At 32.6% G+C, this 20,120-nt stretch overlaps 1 protein-coding gene across 2 annotated transcripts; it reads left to right on the forward strand.

Moving 5' to 3' along the window:
* The first annotated feature begins 7,554 nt into the window (after positions 1–7,554).
* LOC105764399 (protein POLLEN DEFECTIVE IN GUIDANCE 1) lies at positions 7,555–15,006 on the forward strand. 2 transcript variants are annotated; one of them, XM_052624680.1, is made up of 11 exons: positions 7,555–8,219; positions 9,238–9,389; positions 9,717–9,820; positions 10,552–10,640; positions 10,824–10,897; positions 12,000–12,150; positions 12,241–12,408; positions 13,373–13,470; positions 13,586–13,708; positions 13,951–14,019; positions 14,323–15,006. In XM_052624680.1, the coding sequence occupies exons 1-11, from the start codon at positions 7,616–7,618 to the stop codon at positions 14,374–14,376; spliced, it is 1,686 nt and encodes a 561-aa protein (XP_052480640.1). In that variant the 5' UTR covers positions 7,555–7,615; the 3' UTR covers positions 14,377–15,006. The 2 variants fall into 2 exon arrangements, with proteins under 2 accessions (XP_052480640.1, XP_012438403.1); XM_012582949.2 differs by having other exon boundaries at positions 7,559–8,219; positions 14,292–15,006.
* Positions 15,007–20,120: the final 5,114 nt, after the last annotated feature.

The raw sequence follows: 20,120 nt of genomic DNA on the forward strand, positions 1-20,120 counted from the left end.
TTATTTATTTATTTATCCATTTATTTATTATTTGCTTTTTTATATTTAAATAAGATTGTTATATTTTTCTATTTGTACATTTTACTCATTTAGTATTATTATTGTTATTATGTTATGTTTTATCTTATTTTAATACATTTTATTTCTTTTATTTTTATTACCTTATTTATTTTATTACTAATGCCATGAATTAATATTCTTATTATTGTTATAATTATATTGATTTTATTATAGCATTCCTTTATTTATTATTTCTCATTCTAGTGTTCTACCCATGTAGTTTTACTTTATTATCATTATATCATATGCTATATTTAAACATATTTTTCTGTTTTCATACTATGCTCGAATAAATTAAATATATATCATCTTATGTATTACATTCGTTTTTTCACGCGATGCATAAAAAAAGAAATTTTTTAAACCGAAGCAAATTTTCATTATTTTGGAATTAGAAAAGTCGTGTTCCTAACTTACAGAATATGGCCTCCTTCTAAAACCTAGATAGTCGAATATTTACTTTTTAAAAAAAGAGAGAGATTTAAGTAATGATCAATCAACGCATATTCTCGTTTTCGAGGATTTAAGACATTGTGTCCTAACTTACGGGACATGATCCTTCCTTCTCGATTAACTTGAAATAAGCCCTTTTCATGAAAATTAATTTAGTAATGCCTTAATACAAAAAGGGATCATATTTTAAATTCTCTTCAAATTTTTAATTCTCGACAGTAAGACATCAAGTAATCAACTAGGTACCAATTTTGGGCATCACGAGGGTGCTAATCCTTCCTCGTGCGTAACCGACTCCCGGACTCATTTTCTGGATTTTTGTAGACTGAAAATCATTTTTAATAAATCAAACCTTTTATTAAAACGATCAAATTACGAGATGATCCGATCACACCTCCTAAAAGTGATTGGTGGCGACTCTCATTTTCACCAAAAGTCGATTTGAAAAAAAAAAGGATTCGACACATATATTATAGCATAGAAGCATATAAATTACTTTGTTAACCAAATACGTGAAAATTATAATTCTTTATAATTACAAGAAAGTGTAATTACTATACTAATAACCCTTAATCTTAATTTTAATTTTAACCTCAACGTAAACAACGGTGTAATGCAAATATATGAGTGAGAAAGAATACAAAATTATAATAGTTTTCATATTTACCAAACATTTTCTACTATTTATATAAAGTAAAAATGCTAAATAATTATAAATTTAAAAATTTAAAAATATTGTCAATTAATAGAAAATGATAAATATGGAATCATTTTATTTATCCATTTTATGAATTTATTGAAATTAATACAAAATAGATGAGATTATTAATAAGAGCAAATCTTTTCACAATCAGCCTGTACATTAAAACATCTGAAATCAAGTTTTGCAATACAACAATAATAATTATGTAACCCATTGCAAAGCAATCTCCGGCATGGTGACAATGTTATCGCATCGCTCTGAATTTTCTTCCCATTTTCTTCAAACCAATCCATATCATTTTCGGTACCTGCAAGTTTTCTTGTTTTACCTACAAAATTAAACATCCAATATATAATTATTTTTCTAATGAAATAAAATATATATATGATACGAATATATATTTTTTATTTTTATTGAGGAGTAAGAAATGTGATTTTTCTATTAATTTGAACCTGAAACCTCATATAAATTATGCCAATCATGTCATATACTTACATTCGTAAAGATTCAAGTTTTCAGCAAAGATAATATATAAGAGAGTTAGACAAATAGAAAAGAACTTGAAATTTGCCATTATATCAATACACAAAACGATGGTATGATTCAAATTGAGAATTTGGGGTTTCATATATATATATATATATATATACATCTTAAGCTTATTATTTTGCAATGACCGATAGTTACGGGAATCGAAAGTATATTTTTGGGTCTCCGTTTCAGTAAAATGGATTCGTAAATATTTATTAAAATATTTATAAAGCTAGTTGTGTAGTTAATTAGGTTTTGGTTGGGTGAATTTGTATGAATTAAGGGTAATTAGGTATAAGGATTAAATTGCATAAAGAGTGAAACTTGAATTATAGATTAAAGAAAAGTAAAAGTACTAAAGAAGCAATTAATTCTTATTTCAACAAGTGTATGGGAAAAGTATTACATGTGTAAAAATAATATACATATGTATATATTAATAAAATATGTATTACTTAATATTTAAGTATATATATATAATATAATAATAAAGTAAATATAATCAAATAAATAAGAAAGAAAGAAAGAAAGAAAAAAGGAATTGAAAGAACAAAGCAAAAACGAAACAGAGAAGGAAAGAAAGAAAAAGGAAAGAAAAGGAGAAAGAAGGATAATTAGGGTTTCAAGGGTTCAAAACTCAATTGCTAACGTTGTACCGGAAATATCGACTAAGAAGGGAAAAGATAAAGTCAACGAGAAGTAGCTCGGAAATTCTGGTTTGTATTTCTATAATCCAAATTTAATTATTAATTGTTGTATTTTGATTTAATGTTTATGGTAAGTGATTGAGGTGAGTAATTAGCGTTTTGATATTGAATTGAATTTATATAAATTTGTGATTAATGTGAAATTTGAATATTGGATATTTGTTGCATTTGAAAAGTAAATTGAAACCCTATAAATTGTATCGGGTTAAGTTGGATATAGATGGCATGCCATAGGATTGGAAGAGTTCAGGGATTACTTCGACTTCAAGTCGATGAGGCACTTGGTGTCAATTTATTACTTCGGATTAATTAGATGAGGCACTAGGTGCCAGTTTACTTCGGTTTAGCCGATGAGACATTGGGTTTCAAATTATTATTTCGAATTATCCGATGAGGTACTGGGTATCAAACTGGTGTGTTTTGGTTGGATCCGTGTATCCGTCCGAGTCTGAGTCGTGTTAATAGGGGTAATTAAATGAAATGGTACTATGATTGGTATTGGAAAACATTGAATGTGAAATGAAAATGAGACACATGGATTGTGTATCATATTGTGAAAAGCTATTTGAGATAGCAAATGATGAGAATTGAATATGTTATGAATGACTTGTTATGAACTGATTAATTGAATAGCTATTGTTATTGTATGATTAAATTTGCATGTTATATTAATTTTACTTTTAAATATTCGGATTATAGAAATACCACTGAGTTTATACTCAGCGTATGGTTTTGTTTTCCGTGCGCAGGTTAGGAACTTGATTTTGATTGCTGATTCAACATCTATCAACGATCCCGATCTCAAACGCTGTGATCTATATTTCTTTTGTGTCGGCATGTACCTAGGGTGTCTAAATGTTAATTATTTTGTGGTTTAGTTGTAAATAAGATTATGATTTTAATGTTGGTTGATATATATATATATAAGCATATGTTTGTGTTTGAAGCTTCAATATGGTATGTCAAATTGATGTTTAAGTGTTCATGATGTAGGTAAAATTTGATTGAAATTGGCATCATTATAAATTTGATTTGAATGATGTTTAAATTATTATGTTTTGATAATATAAATATGGAATCTATAAAGGAATTTTGGTTAGGCATTTAAGTTGATTGTTTTGATATGCTTCTAAGGTAGTGCTCAGGTAATTTCACACGGGCAGAGACACGGTGTGTGTCTCAGTCGTGTGTAACACACGGCCTAGCACACGGGCGTGTGACTTGGCCGTGTGAGCCCTACACCTTAATATAGCAAGTCAGTATGCTTACACGGCCTAGCACACGGGCGTGTGACTTGGCCGTGTGACCCAAGTCAGTATGCACCTAAGTTTGAACACGAGCTGGGACGCGGCCGTGTGCCCCTATTTCGAATGCCCACATGGTCTGGCCACACGGGCGTGTGTCCCCTATTTCTTTGAAATTTTTTGATGTTTTCAAAAAAATTGTCTAAGTACCCGGTTTAGTCCCGGTTTATTTCTAAAACATATTTTAGGCCTCGAGGGCTCATATAAGGGACCATATGATTTATTTACAATATATTTGTTAAACGATACGTAATGTTCGTATTTGATCTGAAATGTCCGATAATACTCCATAACCCTGTTTTGGCGACGAATAAAGGTTAGGGGTGTTACAATTTTTTATTCTAAAGTCAAAATTTTCATCAATATGGAAACAAATACTTTTAAGATTTCGTGTTTCCATTTGCATTAATCATTTCGAACTTGGACTTTTCATTCATATGGAAACATTAACTTATTCTTTCCTTTTTAAAAATCTTATAAAATCTTTTTGAGGATCTTTGTTCTAAATTTTTTCCTATAAAGTGAAGCTTGTAAATACATATAACTCTTTAGTTATTAGTTTAAATATGAAGGTTTGAACAAAAATAAAGCTTAAAAATAAGTTTAGATAATAATATTAAATCTATTTAAAATATGGGTTGAATTTTACTTCAATAATCAAGGCTCAATTTTTTCCATTTTCATTTTTTATAATATGTTGAAAAATTATTGCTCTTTTTTCTCTATCGTCTTGCTATCCCAAGGAGTGCTGCTATCGTCGATTCTGTTGGCTTCTCTAATCATGGTGAGAGACGTTTAATTCCTTTCATCTCATTTTCCTCACTGTACGGGTCACTGTTCTTTTTTTGTTCTTGTTTCCCATCTTTCGCCCAGTTTAGTTTGTGGAATAGTTACTTTTTGTTAGGATATTATTTTGTGATATTAAATAATATTATCTCTTAGCAATTTGATTCCTAATGGGATATTATAAGATATTATTATGGGATATTATCTTTTAGCAATTTGATTCCTACGTAACTACTACTATATAGATATATATACCCTTGAGATCTATCAATAAAAGTCAAGAGATTACCCTATTCTTGTCATGACATCTGAGGAAGGTTTTTAACACAATTTTTTTTCTCTTTCATCGTTTTAAATGGCTGGTAGTGAGACTTCTCCTCCACCACCACCACCACCTAAAATTGAACATAAACTCTCCATTTTTCTTGGATCCTCAAGATTGACCGAATGACTTTATTACTATTATTCGATTAAAACTCGACAATTTTAATGATTGGGGTTATGCTATTCGTGTTGCTCTATCTTCTTGGCGCAAATTTGGATTTCTTGACAGTACCATTATAGATTTTGTTTCCTCTCACTCAAAGGATGGTTGGGTTACCATCCATTGTATGCTTGTGTCTTGGATTCTCAATACTATTGATTCGAAGGTAAGATCAATGATTTCCAATTATGATAATGTGAAAATTTTGTGGGATGATTTACATGAATGTTTTTCTGTTGTCAATGGTTCACGTATTTAATAATTAAAAGAATATATTAGTCATTGTGAGCAAACCAAGACTATGAGAGTTTCAATTTATTTCAGTAAATTAAAGGTTTTGTGCGATGAATTAGATAATCATGAACCTTTGATTTGTTGCAAGTGTGGACAATGTTTATGTAACTTAGGGAAGGCGCATGGACAACGTCGTGAGCATGACCGGCTTCATCAAATTTCTTCTTGGTCTCTATTCTGATTATTATGCCCAGAATAGGTCTACACTGCTTTCCCAATATCCTTTGCCTTCCTTGAATCGAACATTCCAACAAATTACTCAAGAGGAACGCATACACAGCATTACATAGGTCAAGGAAGAGAAGCCCAAAATTCTGGGCTTTGCGGTGAACACAGAGGGTCGTAACAAAAGTCGGGCTGATCTTATTGATAAGTCGACCTTGTTGTGCACTCATTGCCATCGCAAGGGGCATGAGGTGGTTACCTGTTTTGACTTACATGGCCGCCCAAATTGGTGGCTCGAGAAGTATGGGAAGTCGGAGATGAAAAGTGATGGCCATAGTGGCAAGACAAGTGTCGCATCTTCCACGTAACAAGTTTCTTGTGGCAAAGGTAGTGTGTGAGCCAATGCTACTGCCGTTGATACCAACCATAGAGCAACACTAGCGCAGAACACAATAGGGGCGACACTTCCTAGTTTTACTGTTGAGCAATGGTAATCTCTTTTGGCGGTGTTCGGTAATAAACAATCAACTTCCACTCGGTTGAATGGTAAGTCCAAGAATAATTGGATTATTGATATTGAGTGTTCAAATCATGTTACGAGTGATCTTATGTGTTTGGCGAAATTCGAAAAAGCATGATGAACACATAACCAAGATGAAAAAAATGAACTAAATCAAGAAAACCAAGTGAGAGGTTGGGGCATGACGTCTTAGCTAAACAAATGGTGACACCGAAGTGTTGGGGCATTGTTGCAATGCGCATCGAAGTGAAATTCATTTTTGTTGTATTTTTGTGATCAAAATAATCAAGTTGGTACACATGTTGATACTTTTATTCACCCTATTCATAAAACATTAGACTATCAACAGATCTATCATGAATTAGGTAAAGAATGGCTAAAAGAGTGGACTAACTCTTCAAAGGTGTTGACAGGTTTGTTTGGAAGCATAATTGTTCGAGATTAATTTTTTTTGTTAATAGTGCATATGAACATTTATGGCAAACATACTATGGTAATGACACGACTAAAGGTTTTGGATTTAATTAGACTAAATTATGGAGCATAAAGATCCCTTTTAGGGTATGCGTGTTTATTTTGAAGTGCTACAATAATTTCTTACCCTCGAGCATTAAATTGAGGAAACGATCTATTTAGGTAAATGAAATATATACACATATTACAAAGTGAAGTTTGTGTACACGGCAGTCAGTCCAAAGACGTGCTGTAACATTAAATGGATCGAACGACGAAGTTAGCTGCTAACTAGAGAATCTACTCTACTCTAGCTGCTCATGATTAAAAATTGTTTTGTTACCCAAAATTCCTCCAACCACCGAAAAAATAACCCCAATAGAATCGATAGTTTGTTAAAAGAAATTATGTGTAGAAGGTGATTTCTCCAAGGTTGTCACTTGCACCAATAGCATGTGAGATGTTGAAAAACTGAAAGGGATAAGATAACAGTTAGTCCTTAAATTTAGTATTTTTTTCAATTTGATCCCTAAATTTTTTATTGGTTCACATTAGTCCTTAAACTTGACATTTTCTCTAGTTTTGGTCCATGTGATGATGTGGTGCTCTAAGATTGTGCCACATCATCACATAAAAATATAATTTTTTCTAAAATATTTAGGTGATAATGTGACACAATCTCAAAGTGTCACGACCAAAACTGAGAAAAGTTGTCAAGTTTAGAGTCTAATGTGTGTATCATATCATTTTTTGTTTATATACTGTATGCACGAATAATTATATTTATCTAATATAAAAATAAATTGATATATTTATTTATTCAAATGTGAGTGGTTGAATAAAAACTAAAGTTTAATATATATATTTGAACCACAATCAAAATTTTATATGTATAATTATATCAAATTAAAATTATGTATCAAATTGCATACCAGATTAAATTTTACGTCTAATTTTGAGATTTGTCCATAAAATGATGGAACACATTTCTGTAAACTTCGAATTTCCGGTAACAACCCACTTAGCTCCAATTTGGCCCAAAACAAATCATCCGAATCTAATTTTGAAATCTTGAGTATAAATTTTATATCAATTTTATTATAATTATTATTAGTTCTGGATTTCCCTCAGGTGCTTTTTGTGTAACGACTAACCATGGCGTTGAGATCGTCAGGTAGTCGAAAGCTCTCTTTCGAGATTTTAAGCAAGAATAAATATTTAGAAGGAGGAGGTCCATCTTTAATTTACCAATCGAGTTCAGATCCATTCCAATCCCAAAACGGCGGTAATCCTTCCCGCCATAATCGCAAGAAGAAGAAACATAAGAAGAGAAAGGATTCTACGACTGACCTCCCGATTATCGCGGAAGATCTGGTCGACAAACAGCGCGGGAGCAGTGGCGGCAGCGTCTTGGCTGAGTCGAAATCGGAGAACTATGGGAGCAGAGACAATGGAAACGTTAACAGGATCAGTTACGTTGGTGGCGGGAGCGTCGTGGTTCTGGAGGAGAGCGTGTGCCAGAATGTCTGTGGTTTTGGAGAATTGAGGCAGAGGAATGTAAATGGAGTGGTCGCTGGCGGAGGGGATGATATGGAGACCGTGGCAGCAAGGGCGGACGAGAGTGTTGTTGAGGTGAGTAGTTCGAAGGAGCCGTTTCCGCCAGTGGCGCCTCAGTCAATGGCCAATGGGAATGTGGTGAATACGCTGAAAACATCTGAGTTGCTGGATTGGAAACGGGTCATGGCAGAGGATCCTAACTGTGAGTTTTTTTCGCAATTCCATTCTTTTATGAGTTCCTTTGGTTTCCAAATTGACGAGAATCTATTTTGGTGTATGGAACATAATAGAAACGAAACTAAGAAACAAGTATAAATAAACTGTTCAAAGAAGATTTTTTTTCCTGATAAGCTGCTCAAAGATGGTTTTAATCATTACTTCCTTCCCAATTCAATAAAACAGTTACTATAATTTTATAAATGATGGTGGGTGATGGTAGAGTGTCAATCATATATCAGCATTAGCAGTTATTAAAAGGGTCTTGGTTGATGTTGTAGAGACTGAGAAAAGAGATTGCTATGGAGCACAAATTGTAATCTTTTGGAGAAACAAATGTAACTCATTAAAGCGGTTCAATGAGTTAAAGAGCTCTTTAGAGCTCCTGGTCTGATGTCCATCAAACCTCTTCACAAACCATAGTTGAGTCAAACGGAGGAAATCATGCAGCAGACCTGAAGTAGTTTCTGATTGAGGCTGACTTGTATTAATGTATGTTATCAAAATGGTCGCAATCATAATTCTGCAAAACATGAAAGAGAATGCTACTTATGCATGCATTATAGGTAGAGTTTGGCATGCTGTAAAAAAAAGCCTTTGCTTTTCTTTTGTTGTAAGTTGCAACCCCTGTTTTTTGTCTTTGTCTCTTTGATTCAAAGGGAACCTCAAGGTGCTGGCAGAAGCATGTACCGGTTGTTGAATGGTTGACTATCATATTTTTATATCTTCTTATCTTTTGATTCTCTGAGCGATGCTCCTGATGTTGGATCCAGAAAGTTATGAATGCTGACATACAGTCTAAATTCTTTGTGGAACTTTCCTTAGAAAGATGTCCTCTTTTTTTATTAACTGAGGATTCTGACCTTGAGTTAGGTTTCTTGGGGAAAAATTAGGGAAACTGACAATTATATATTTCTATAAATACATTCTGTGGTTTCTTTCAGTTATATGTTGTGGAAATGTAAGTTTAAGATCTACTCTTGTTTTGGTCCTTGGCTTGTCAGATCTTTATACTGTGGATAAATCGCCATTAAAATATTTTTTGGACGAAATGCATTATGGAAATTCATTGCGGAACACTACAACACTTGGTAGTGAGAAAGAACGAGAAAGAGTATATGACACCATCTTCCGCTTGCCATGGAGATGTGAAGTGGTAATCTTAGCTCTCCTTTTTTGAATTTTAATAGAGATAAAAGAAAATGGAGAAAACAAATAGATGGGTTTTGTTGTTAATTTTCTACCTGTATCTTTATGGATAGTAAGTTTCCTTACACTTCTTATTCAGTCTTTCTTTGATTTAAATTTTACCCCATTTGATTACTTAAATAAGATTGAATTGCGTGAATTGAAAATAAATGTCTACTCTATTTTTTAGAACGCTGAAATAATGGTGTACTACTGGTCGATTGCTTAATCTTCAATTTATGTTCTGGTAGCTTTACTTTTTGAAACATTCTCAAGTGTAGTAACATTATTTCAGCTAATATCTGTTGGATTCTTCATCTGCTTCGATTCATTTCTGTCCTTGTTAACTATCATGCCAACAAGGGTTCTGATTACGTTTTGGAGGCTCCTGACTACAAGGTTAGCTATCATTTTAAGATGTATATGCACATACATACTTTTGCTACATATGATTTGTTGGAAATGCATGCATGGAAATGTACAACTGAAATATATGCAAATAGATGAGCATTATTGGGTTGGTTGATTAATCTTACTACACCTCGTTACTCATTTAAAATGATTTGGATTCCCCATTCCTGTAACAAAATTGTGTCATACAGTTCTGCATTTACTCTTTTCTGCTCATGCTTGAAAGAGTATAACTATTCCCTTAAATTATGACTCATCCTTTAATTTGAAAGCTTCGCTTTTCTTAAAGACAGTCCTCATAATCATTCTTTTTTTTTTCTTAATTGGGTTATTAGAACTCTGATCCATGCATATATTTAATACTTCCTCTTACTTTTCCTGATTATTCTTTTTATTTTGTTGAGAAAACCACTTTATTCAAATAATAATTATGCTTCAGCAGATATCAGTGTAGATTCTGGCTTGTGATTTCTGGACATTGTGTAGCCCAAAGTGTAGTATTGTGATAGTAGGTGCTAAAATTGGAAACCTGAAAATTTTCAGGGTGTTTTTTTTAATGGTAGGCAGAATTAAATTTAAATGACCCCGTCCCCCCCAAAAAAAAAAAAAAGAAAAAAGAGAAAGGTGGTGAAATTAGGGTGTATAATTCTATTTTGGAACATAGCGCAGTTATTGTAACTTGTAATGATTGCAAAATAACCTAACCATGTTTGTGGCAGGCAGTTCAAATGGCCTTCTGCAGCAGAACTGTGTGATTTTGGCTGCTTTCTTGTTCTGGCCTGTGGAGTCATTGTCTTGGGTCGAACAGGTATATCTGCCCTATCACTGCTTGCATGTTTGTAATATAAAATCATTAACATATTGTGTTATTGCTGCTTCTTAAGACTTTGAGGCATAATTAGTGCTCTTCCACAAGTGGACCAAGAGTTGAACCAGTGGTACTGATTTATTAAGCGGTGTTCTTTTCTAATTTTTAGTTTTGGCTTCCCAGATATCAGCCTGATATATCACATGATTCGCGGTCAAGGAACAATCAAACTCTATGTGGTTTACAATGTGTGGGAGGTGAGAATGAACAGCCGAACCTGATTTTTACTTATTTTTAAATTACTTTGAGGGGTTTAGGATATGCATTTAAGGGCACAGACCAGAGGTTACAATAAACCAAGCAATGAACTGTCTGAGATTTCGGTACTTAATGGATTTAGGGGCTGACTTTGATGAACATGTTGGTTAGAAATTTTTTTTTTGGGGGGGGGGGGGGAGTTCTTTTCTTCCACTTATAGGTTAAAAGTTTGCATAAAAGCAGAGAGGGAAAAAAGTGGCAACATATGGGAAAAGCTTTTGGAATTTCTCTCCAAAGATTTTTAATTGAATGTCATCATCAACAGGGTGCAAAAGAACTTCTTCAAGCAGACTTTCTTTGTCAGTAATAGAATTTTCAGATCTCACAGTCTAGTAATGCTAGAATCAAACAAACTCAACAAGTGCTATTAGAGGTGTTTACACTATTGGACTGTGGTGGTGTTTATAATTGGAGTCCACTTTGGTTTTTCTAACTTCAGGAGACACAAGTGCTACTTGTTGAGAATTAAATATTGCTTGTTTCATATATTGAAAAATGAGAAATTTTAGCTCCCAGCCTTTTAATCATTAAGCTCCATAATTGAAATTTGTCTGCACAATTGCTTATTTCTTATATTCTTCCATGCTGTTAATCAAACTATTTAAAGTTGGGAGTTGGGACATTTCTTTTCTGAGGGAGAAGTATAGAAGAATATCTCAAAGGAAAGAGATTAAGGTCATGGATTCAAAGTTTGCTTAGTATGCTGCTTAAATAAATTCTATGCTTTTGGAATTTGTTGTTTATTTTCATCACAGTAAAATAATTACTAGTATGTTATTTTCAAAGAGTCATATTAAGGTTTTCTAAAGTAAGATTAGAAAGTCTTTTAGAGTTTCTTTTTTCTTTTTTTTTTCGTTTTTTTTTTTGGGAGGGTGGGGGGATTTTTATGATTGTTAGGTGGTATCTAGGGTTTCATTCATTTTGTATTTTATAACTAGCACGTGTTCCTCTAGTATTCATTTTATTCTACCACCATTAGCTATATCTTTTCACAATATCTAGCTGAATTTTCTATACATTATTTCTTGTGTCCACATACAGATATTCGATAAATTATGCCAAAGATTTGGTGGAGATGTGTTAGAAACGCTATTTAATTCTGCAGAAGGACTAGCTAATTGCTCTCAGGAAAACATGGGATTCTGGATTCGCAGATTTGTTTCTGACCAAGCATTGACCATGGCTTTCTCAAATATCCTTATGCTCAAGCACTGTTCTCTATCTCACTTTCTTCCCTCTTCATAAATATTCTTGTTCTATTTGTTTCCTTGACTATTATTACTTCTTCATTCTTTTATTTTATTAGCTCAGGCAATTACTTTATCGACTTGCATCGTCGCTCATAATAATGCACTATTTGCTTTGTTGGTATCCAATAACTTTGCTGAGATAAAGAGCAATGTCTTCAAGCGCTTTAGCAGGGATAACATCCACGGTCTGGCATACTCAGGTGAGTTGCCCTTTGCACATTTCTTTTTATGGTAATTGTGTGTTGTTATTGATGATGTTTTGGATTCTTGAGGAATTTAAAGTACGAATGGAGCTAGTGTAATGTTTGTCAGATGATGATGTTTTTTTGATTCATGGGAAATGTTGTAGATGGTTTCCTATTAAAGTCATTTTGAAAGTTATGAAACCAGAATCCAAGTTATGGCCATGGTCTTTAATGTTCCATATACCTGATAATATCTCATATCTATCATGGTTGTCATATTTGGCTTGCTTTGCTTTAGGCTGTATCTTTTTTTATATTTATTTTTCTATAAAGTACATGTATTCTTTTTTGGCAGCTTAGTTGAAATTTACCGCTTTACACTCTTCTTTCCCTTTTTCAATACCTCTCATTCTCTTTCCATCCTTTCCATCCAATTTTATTGTTGACTTCTCTTCCTTTTTTGGTATATTTTTTTTGACTCCTTGTGTTCTACCTTGTTTGTTGCTGCAAACTGCCTTATTCCTTTCCTGTGAGAGATAGTGTTTTTAGAAGGTATTTATGAATACTTCAGGGGAAGGCGATGGACCCCTCACCGATTTTAATCTTTATTCTTGAAACCTATCTTACATGATGGTTAGGATTTTTCTTACTGGCCATTGTGATTGAGTATGCTTGAAAATGCACATATCTTTTGAAAATATTGAGCTGCCAAGCTGATTGAAATATCAGTTAGAAAGCACAAGAAGTAACTGCAGAATGCACACATCGTATACCTGTATCAGTTAGTATGTAACAACAACCTTGAACTATTAAAATACATGTGCGTGCGCACACACACACACACACATATATCATTTCGTTTCCATGTTTCCTTTTTGTTGATACCAAAATAACAATGTTTCCTTTTTGTGGTATGGCTAATTGCTGTGGTTTTATCTTTTTTTTCAAATATAAACTATTGAATTATTTTACCTCTCAGACTCGGTAGAGAGATTCCACATTTCAGCATGTCTCTTATTCGTTTTAGCTCAAAATATTTTGGAAGCAGAAGGTCCTTGGTTTGAAAGTTTTCTATTTGTAAGTCACTGTATAAAATCATGGTACTTTATGTTTTAAGATATTTTCTTATCAGAATACTTTAGAGAATTTTCTATAGTTTGCTCATATGTCATGTATGAACTGAATTCTGCAGAACGCGTTTGTGGTTTTTGTTTGTGAAATGTTAATTGATATCATAAAGCATTCATTCCTCGCCAAATTCAATGATATAAAACCCATTGCATACTCCGAGTTTCTCGAAGATTTATGCAAGCAGGTACGTGCTTCTGTAGCTAATGTCTGCTGATCATTTCCCCTGAAACTGTCATTTTGGCAACTAAAACTGCCCTCGTATATAATTTCGTCTGTCATACTTGTCTTATTCCATTTTTCTTTCTGTAGATTAGCTTCTTTATTTATAAAAGAAGGAAAAAAGTAAAAGAAAAAGATCATTCTTTAGTTGCTTTAACAATCTTGTATTAATAAAATTTTAAAGTTAATCAATGTCAACATTTTCAGACCTTGAATATACAAACTGAAGATTGCAAGAAAAATCTCACTTTTGTACCTCTTGCACCAGCTTGCGTGGTAAGTGCCTGTTATGTTTTGTTCAGTTGTTTATCTTTACATTGTTTTCTCGTATGGCTTTTCTTTTGCAGTTCTTTTTTCTTCTCGTTTTAATGTTAAATGAAAAGGTTTCTCCATGATTACATATTCTTCCCTAAACACACTCTGATGGCATAGTAACGTTTGAAAGTAGAGCCCAATTTTTCAAATATTAAGGGAAAACCTGACAGATATTCACCAGCTAACCATATTAGGAATTACTTATTCTTTTGTGTTTTTTTGGTGTTTTTAAGGTAATTCGAGTGTTGACTCCGGTGTATGCAGCTCACCTTCCCTGCAGTCCTCTGGCATGGAGATTCTTTTGGATCCTTGTATTGATTTCCATGACCTATATCATGCTCACAAGCTTAAAAGTGATGATCGGTATGGGACTACAAAAACATGCAACCTGGTATGTCAGTAGGTGTCGTAAAAGAAAACATCATCTCGATTGATTTGATTCAAAAATGGTGGCCCGTTACCTGTTGCATGCATATGGTTGTTTTGGGTTCAGCACTTATCAATCAATCATATAATAAATGCAACAAGAAGATGGAGGTTTCAGAATGAGAGTGGTAGCAGGACATAGCATATGATATCGCGATCTGACTACCGACGAGTATACTGATTCTTTTGTAGAGAAGATGTTCAGTTGCTGGGTTCAGGGAGTTAGTCTTTTGATATGATTGAAGGTTTAAGTATTCCAACTCCTCTTTAATCTTATGCTGCTGCTGCATTTCTTGCATTTACATTGCTTCTTCTTCTTTTCTTTTCTTTTCTTTTTTTTTTGTTTTTGGTGTAGTGAGGAAGGGGATGGTGAAAATAGAAATAAAAATTATTTGTATAGTTTTAACTAATTTTTGGCTCCTAATGCCTTGTTGGCCCTAATCTTCTAACTAGTCCCACTTTTCCACTTTGTAGTTGACTGTTTAAAGTCCAGTTAATAAAATAAAATTTTAAGTTGAATTATATATGAACTTACAAAAGTTTAAATATTGAAAAAAAGAACTAAATTAAAAATATCTAAACTTGAAAAGTATGTTAAAATGATGATTTAGTTCGCAAAATCTAAAATTAATCTAATTAACTCCAACACTCAAATCGAAAGAAAACATAAATTCTGAAAAAAAAAAATGTAAGATGAAAATGATACTTAAAATTAGAAAAAACCAAACCTAAAACTGCCTAACGTCCCCATTTGCCTCGGACTAAGATTCGAGCCGTCAATTTAGATAAAGGGAATTTTTATAAGTTTTGATTTTAGATATCGAAAAAAAAAAATTGCATTTTGGTTACCAATGATCTATCCAATTTTAGTAGGCTTTTATTTTTATCACTTGTTTTATCTTTTTAACTTTTTATGTTTTCTAGAATTAGTTTTAATTATTCTCAACAAAGGAGAACACTTAAAATTTTACAAAAGATTACCTAAGTTTTATAGAAGATTTTTGGTTTTTATACGAAAAGTCATTTTATTTTTTAAATAAATTTTATTTTTCAATAAAAAGAGAAAACTTATGTTTCTACAGGAAAAATCATTTTGTCTCTTTAATTTCATTTTTTGTAGAATTAGTTTTAGTTTTTCTCATAAAAAGGAAAACTATAGTTTTATCTCAAGAGTTGAATAACTCAATTCTTTGTAAATATTCAGATTTTTAAAAATATAATAAAATTAGTTCTAAAAAAGGTATAAGTATCATGAAAACCTACAAAAGTTAGGTGACTAAAATGAGTGTAAAATCACATTGCATAACATCAAATTAACGGCAGATGATTAAAATGAAAACATTGTTAACAAAAGTGGCCAAGATGTAATTTTTTTATTTTCAATGCCCAAAATGAAATTTATGAAAGTTCAATAACTAACTATGTATTTTACCTTTTAGACATTAAGTCGAATGTCATAAGTTATAGTTTAGTCCCTTTTAGAAGTAAAGTAAATCTTATGAATAATCAACTTAGTTATGAGAGTATTTTTATTTGTCATTCAACTATAAAAAAATTCAATTTAGCCATTAATATTTTCAAATTTTAATTTTTGATCATTTTGCCATTAAACCTTTAGTGGAAGGCTGGCGTGGCCCTTTTGATTTACATAATTACAAATTTAACTCTCAAATATTTATATATTATATCAAATTGGTTATAATTCTAAAAAATCAATAAATTTAGGGGTAAATTTGTAGCAGTCTAATTTTCAGTGATGTCAGAAATAGTGGTTCGAGACCACCAAATCCGAAAAATAAGCTCGTAAATTTTTATTATTTAATATTTACGAGCCAAATGTGGTTTTTAAAATATTTTTGAATTAGTAATTTGTGTATTATAAGGTTTTATTAGGTTAAGTGATTTAGAAAAGAGGTATCGAGATCTCAGTCCTATAAACCGAGCCGTAAATATTTTTATAAATATTTACGGGTGTCATTAAGGTAGTATTAAAGTTTTGTTAGAAATTTTAACATTTTGGTAGTTAATTAATTAAAAAGGACTAAATTGAAAAAGGTGCAAAGCTTGCTAATTAAAGAAATAGTAATTAAATAGCCTAAATAGTAAATAAAGGAGGACTAAAAGGGCAATTGGACCCACATGGGATGGCTGAGGCGGCATAAACATAGAAATAAGGGCAAAATTGTAAATTTTGCCAAATTTAAGTGAAATAAAAGGGAAATTGAAATTCTAGACATTTTCATCATCATTTTTCAGTTCTAAAACATCCATTGAAGAGGGTTTAAACTGGTTTTTCAATATTTTCTTCATGTAAGTTTAATTCTTGCTCTTTCCTTGAAATTTTTTGTTTTGGGACTTTTACAATTAGGTCCAACTAACCATTTCATTAGTTTTTGATTTTTTTGAAAGTTTTGGAAGATACCATTGATAAGTTTATATTATTTTAGTTATTAGATGATGAAATTGAGATGTTGATGGATATTTAAAGGTGTTTTATTAAAGGATTTTGGATGAAATCATGATTGAGGGATTAAATTGAAAAGTTGCTGAATTCATGGAAAATTTTGAAATTTCAAGGAATTCATGGGCTGCTATTGATATATATATATATGAAAATATCTAGGCTTGGGATAATCATTTAAATTGCATGAATTTCATTTTCCGAGCCTAAGGATGAAATCGTCATTAATTAAAAGTATAGGGGCAAAACGGTAATTTTACCTAAGATGTGACTTGGATTGAATTGAATGTAAATTGTATTAAATTGATGTTAAATTTACTCTTATAGATCCTAATAGATAAAAAATGAAGTTAGATCGTGGAAAAGAAAAAGTATCGGATTAGTAGTTTACAAGTCACGAATAATTGTTGAGGTAAGTTCGTGTACCTTAATTGTGTAATACTTATATGCTTATATTGAGTGTTGAATATGTAAATTGTGTAAATGTCATATATGTGTACGTAATTGATCTAATAACTGAAAATATCTGATAAATAAATAAGTCCCGTTTGGATTATTAGATTCGGTGGATACAGGGTTCTGTTTCCTGAAATGGTAGTATCTCTGCATATGTTGCGAACATATTGTAGCTCGAAAGAGCGTCCCGTTACAAGCCCTCTCAAGCTTCCCATTATAGTGTTCTTGCGAGCTTCTCGTTAAATGCTCTTCAGAGCATCTCGATCAGTTGTGACCCTACATGTGTTATGGGCACACAACAGCTCTTATGAGCGTCCCGTTATATGGCTCTTCGTGAGCTTCCCGATTAAAGGCTCTTTGTGAGCTTCCTGTTAGTGCTCGCTTGAACTTCCCGTTATATGGCTATCCAGTGCTACCCGTTAATTGCTCTTTGGAGCTACCCATTATAGACTCTTTGTGAGCTTCCCGTTATATTGCCCGGATAAGCTTCTCGTTACAAGGCTCAATGAGCTTCCCCTTATAGTGCTTGAGAGAGAGCTTTCTGTTTAAGTGCTCATAAAAGCACTCCCGGATATGAATTGACGAATTTATAGTATTGTACACTTTAGGTGTACTACCCAAGTATCATTCGAGATTTCAAATGATTCAACAGGTAAAATTTTGACATGAGAACATGTGAAATCAAAATGAAACTATTATCTGTATATGCATGAAATACTTGAAAACTCGATACCTGATGAGCTTATCCTTACTCTTGTTATTCACATGAAATACATGACTAACATGTTTGTTGAGGTTATATGTGTTAAGCTAATTGTCAAATTGCTTTGTATGTATTATGCATGTTTATTATATAAGTAAATGAATGGTAAGTTAATTTCCCGTTATACGAACTTACTAAGCATTAAGTGCTTACTCTGTCTTATTTCCTCTGTTTTATAGTACTCGGAGGCTCGTAAAGGTTGGAAGCTGGTCGGAGCTACATCACACTATCTCACAAACTTTTCGGTATATATATAAATAGTAAACTAATTTTAGTAATAATGGCATGTATAGGTTAAATGTTACCATTAATGGCAATTTAATGTTGGTTGAAATTAGCCATTGGAATGCCTATTAAATGACATGTTTTGATATGTAAATAGTTTTAATATGCTTGATGAGTATGTTTAAAGAGTTGAATGAGGAAAATCATATAAGTATATTGGATATTAGTTTGTGATAGAGTATTTGGTAAAACATGTTTATAAGTATTAGGCTATCTTGGTAAGTTGGACATTTGATCATAGGTATTAATATGTCATGCATAAGACTTGAATTTGGCTAGGTTTAAATGTCTTGAATTGGCTCTTGAATGTGTTTAAATGTTTATATAGGTGGAAGGTGAAATTGGGTGAAGAATAAGGCTTGGAAATGGCCTTATTTTATCCACATAGGTAGAGACACGGGCATGTGTCTCAGCCGTGTGTGGCACACAGCCTAGCACATGGGCGTGTGTTCTGGCCATGTGTCCCCTGCATCTTAAAATTTTAAAACAGAATGCTCAAAATTGATCTCACGGCTTGGCACACAGGCGTGTGGCTTGGCACACAGGCGTGTGGCTTGGCCGTGTCACCCCTGCACTTAAATGTATTGCAAGTCAGAGAGTTACACGGGCTAGGGACACGGTCGTGTGCCCTACTTCAAATATCACACGGCCTAAAACACGGGGGTGTCACTTGGCTGGGTGAGCCACACGGGCATGTGCCCCTTGCACCTTGGAAAATTTTGAAATTTCGTGAAAAATTCTCTGAGTTTTCGATTTAGTCTCGACTTGTTTCTAATGTATGTTTTGGGCCTCGAGGGCTCATATAAGAGACAATATGATAAATTTATGACTAATCTCTGATATGAATGTAAAGTAATATGAAATATTTGAGTCTGATCGGTAAACCCTGGTAATGCTCCTAAACCCTGTTCCGGCAACGGATACTGGTTAGGGGTGTTACAAAATTACACCCATGGTCACTCTAAATTTTTTTCCTCAATTTAGTCATTCTAATTAAGATAATTGTTCAAAGTAGTCATTGCCATTAAAACTTTCGTCAATTCACCAACGACTTACTAACGTGGGACATTAGCCCATTGAGTGACTGATGAAATTTTTAAAAACTTTTGATTGAATTTTTTAATGGATCCAACATGTCACAGTTGTCTTGGGTTCGGCTTCAAAAAAGGCTTTGCCATCCCCCCCCCCAAAAAAAGGGAGAGAAGAGAAAGAAAAAAAATATTTTGGCCTAATTATAGAGAGGTATCCAAATTTAATCAAAAGTCAAAATATGTCACCTGTCAGTCACTCAATATGTAATATCCCCAAAACCCCATTGGTTGAAAATAATATAAGATAGATTTTTAGTGAAATAAGATATAAAGAAAGTAAAAGATAAGGGTGTTAGAGAAAATGAAACAAGAAGTATGTTGTGAAATATTAATTTGAGTTAGGGATTAAATCGTAAAATATGAAAAGTTTAGTGGTTCAAGTATAAATATTTAAAATGTGAGAGGTTAAAGTATAAATATAAAAAGTTGAAGGCCTAATAGTGCAGAATCTTAAGGGTGAAAGGGTCTATACAATAAGGAAAAATGGATGAATAAGGACCAAATTGAACAAATAAAGAAATGAGAAGGATTAAATTGAAAATTTTACCAAAAATATGTCATGAAAATGATGGAATTGTAG

Source organism: Gossypium raimondii, chromosome 12, assembly GCF_025698545.1.
Source record: "Gossypium raimondii isolate GPD5lz chromosome 12, ASM2569854v1, whole genome shotgun sequence".
Classification (NCBI taxonomy): Eukaryota; Viridiplantae; Streptophyta; class Magnoliopsida; order Malvales; family Malvaceae; genus Gossypium; species Gossypium raimondii.

What these genes read in the sequence shown, in the direction of transcription:
- LOC105764399 (XM_012582949.2), top strand. Translation starts at nt 7,616, where the DNA reads ATGGCGTTGAGATCGTCAGGTAGTCGAAAGCTCTCTTTCGAGATTTTA. An exon ending in TGGTTTACAATGTGTGGGAG is followed by an intron (nt 10,898 to 11,999) that starts GTGAGAATGAAC and finishes GTCCACATACAG; the next exon opens with ATATTCGATAAATTATGCCA. An exon ending in GGTTTGAAAGTTTTCTATTT is followed by an intron (nt 13,471 to 13,585) that starts GTAAGTCACTGT and finishes TGAATTCTGCAG; the next exon opens with AACGCGTTTGTGGTTTTTGT.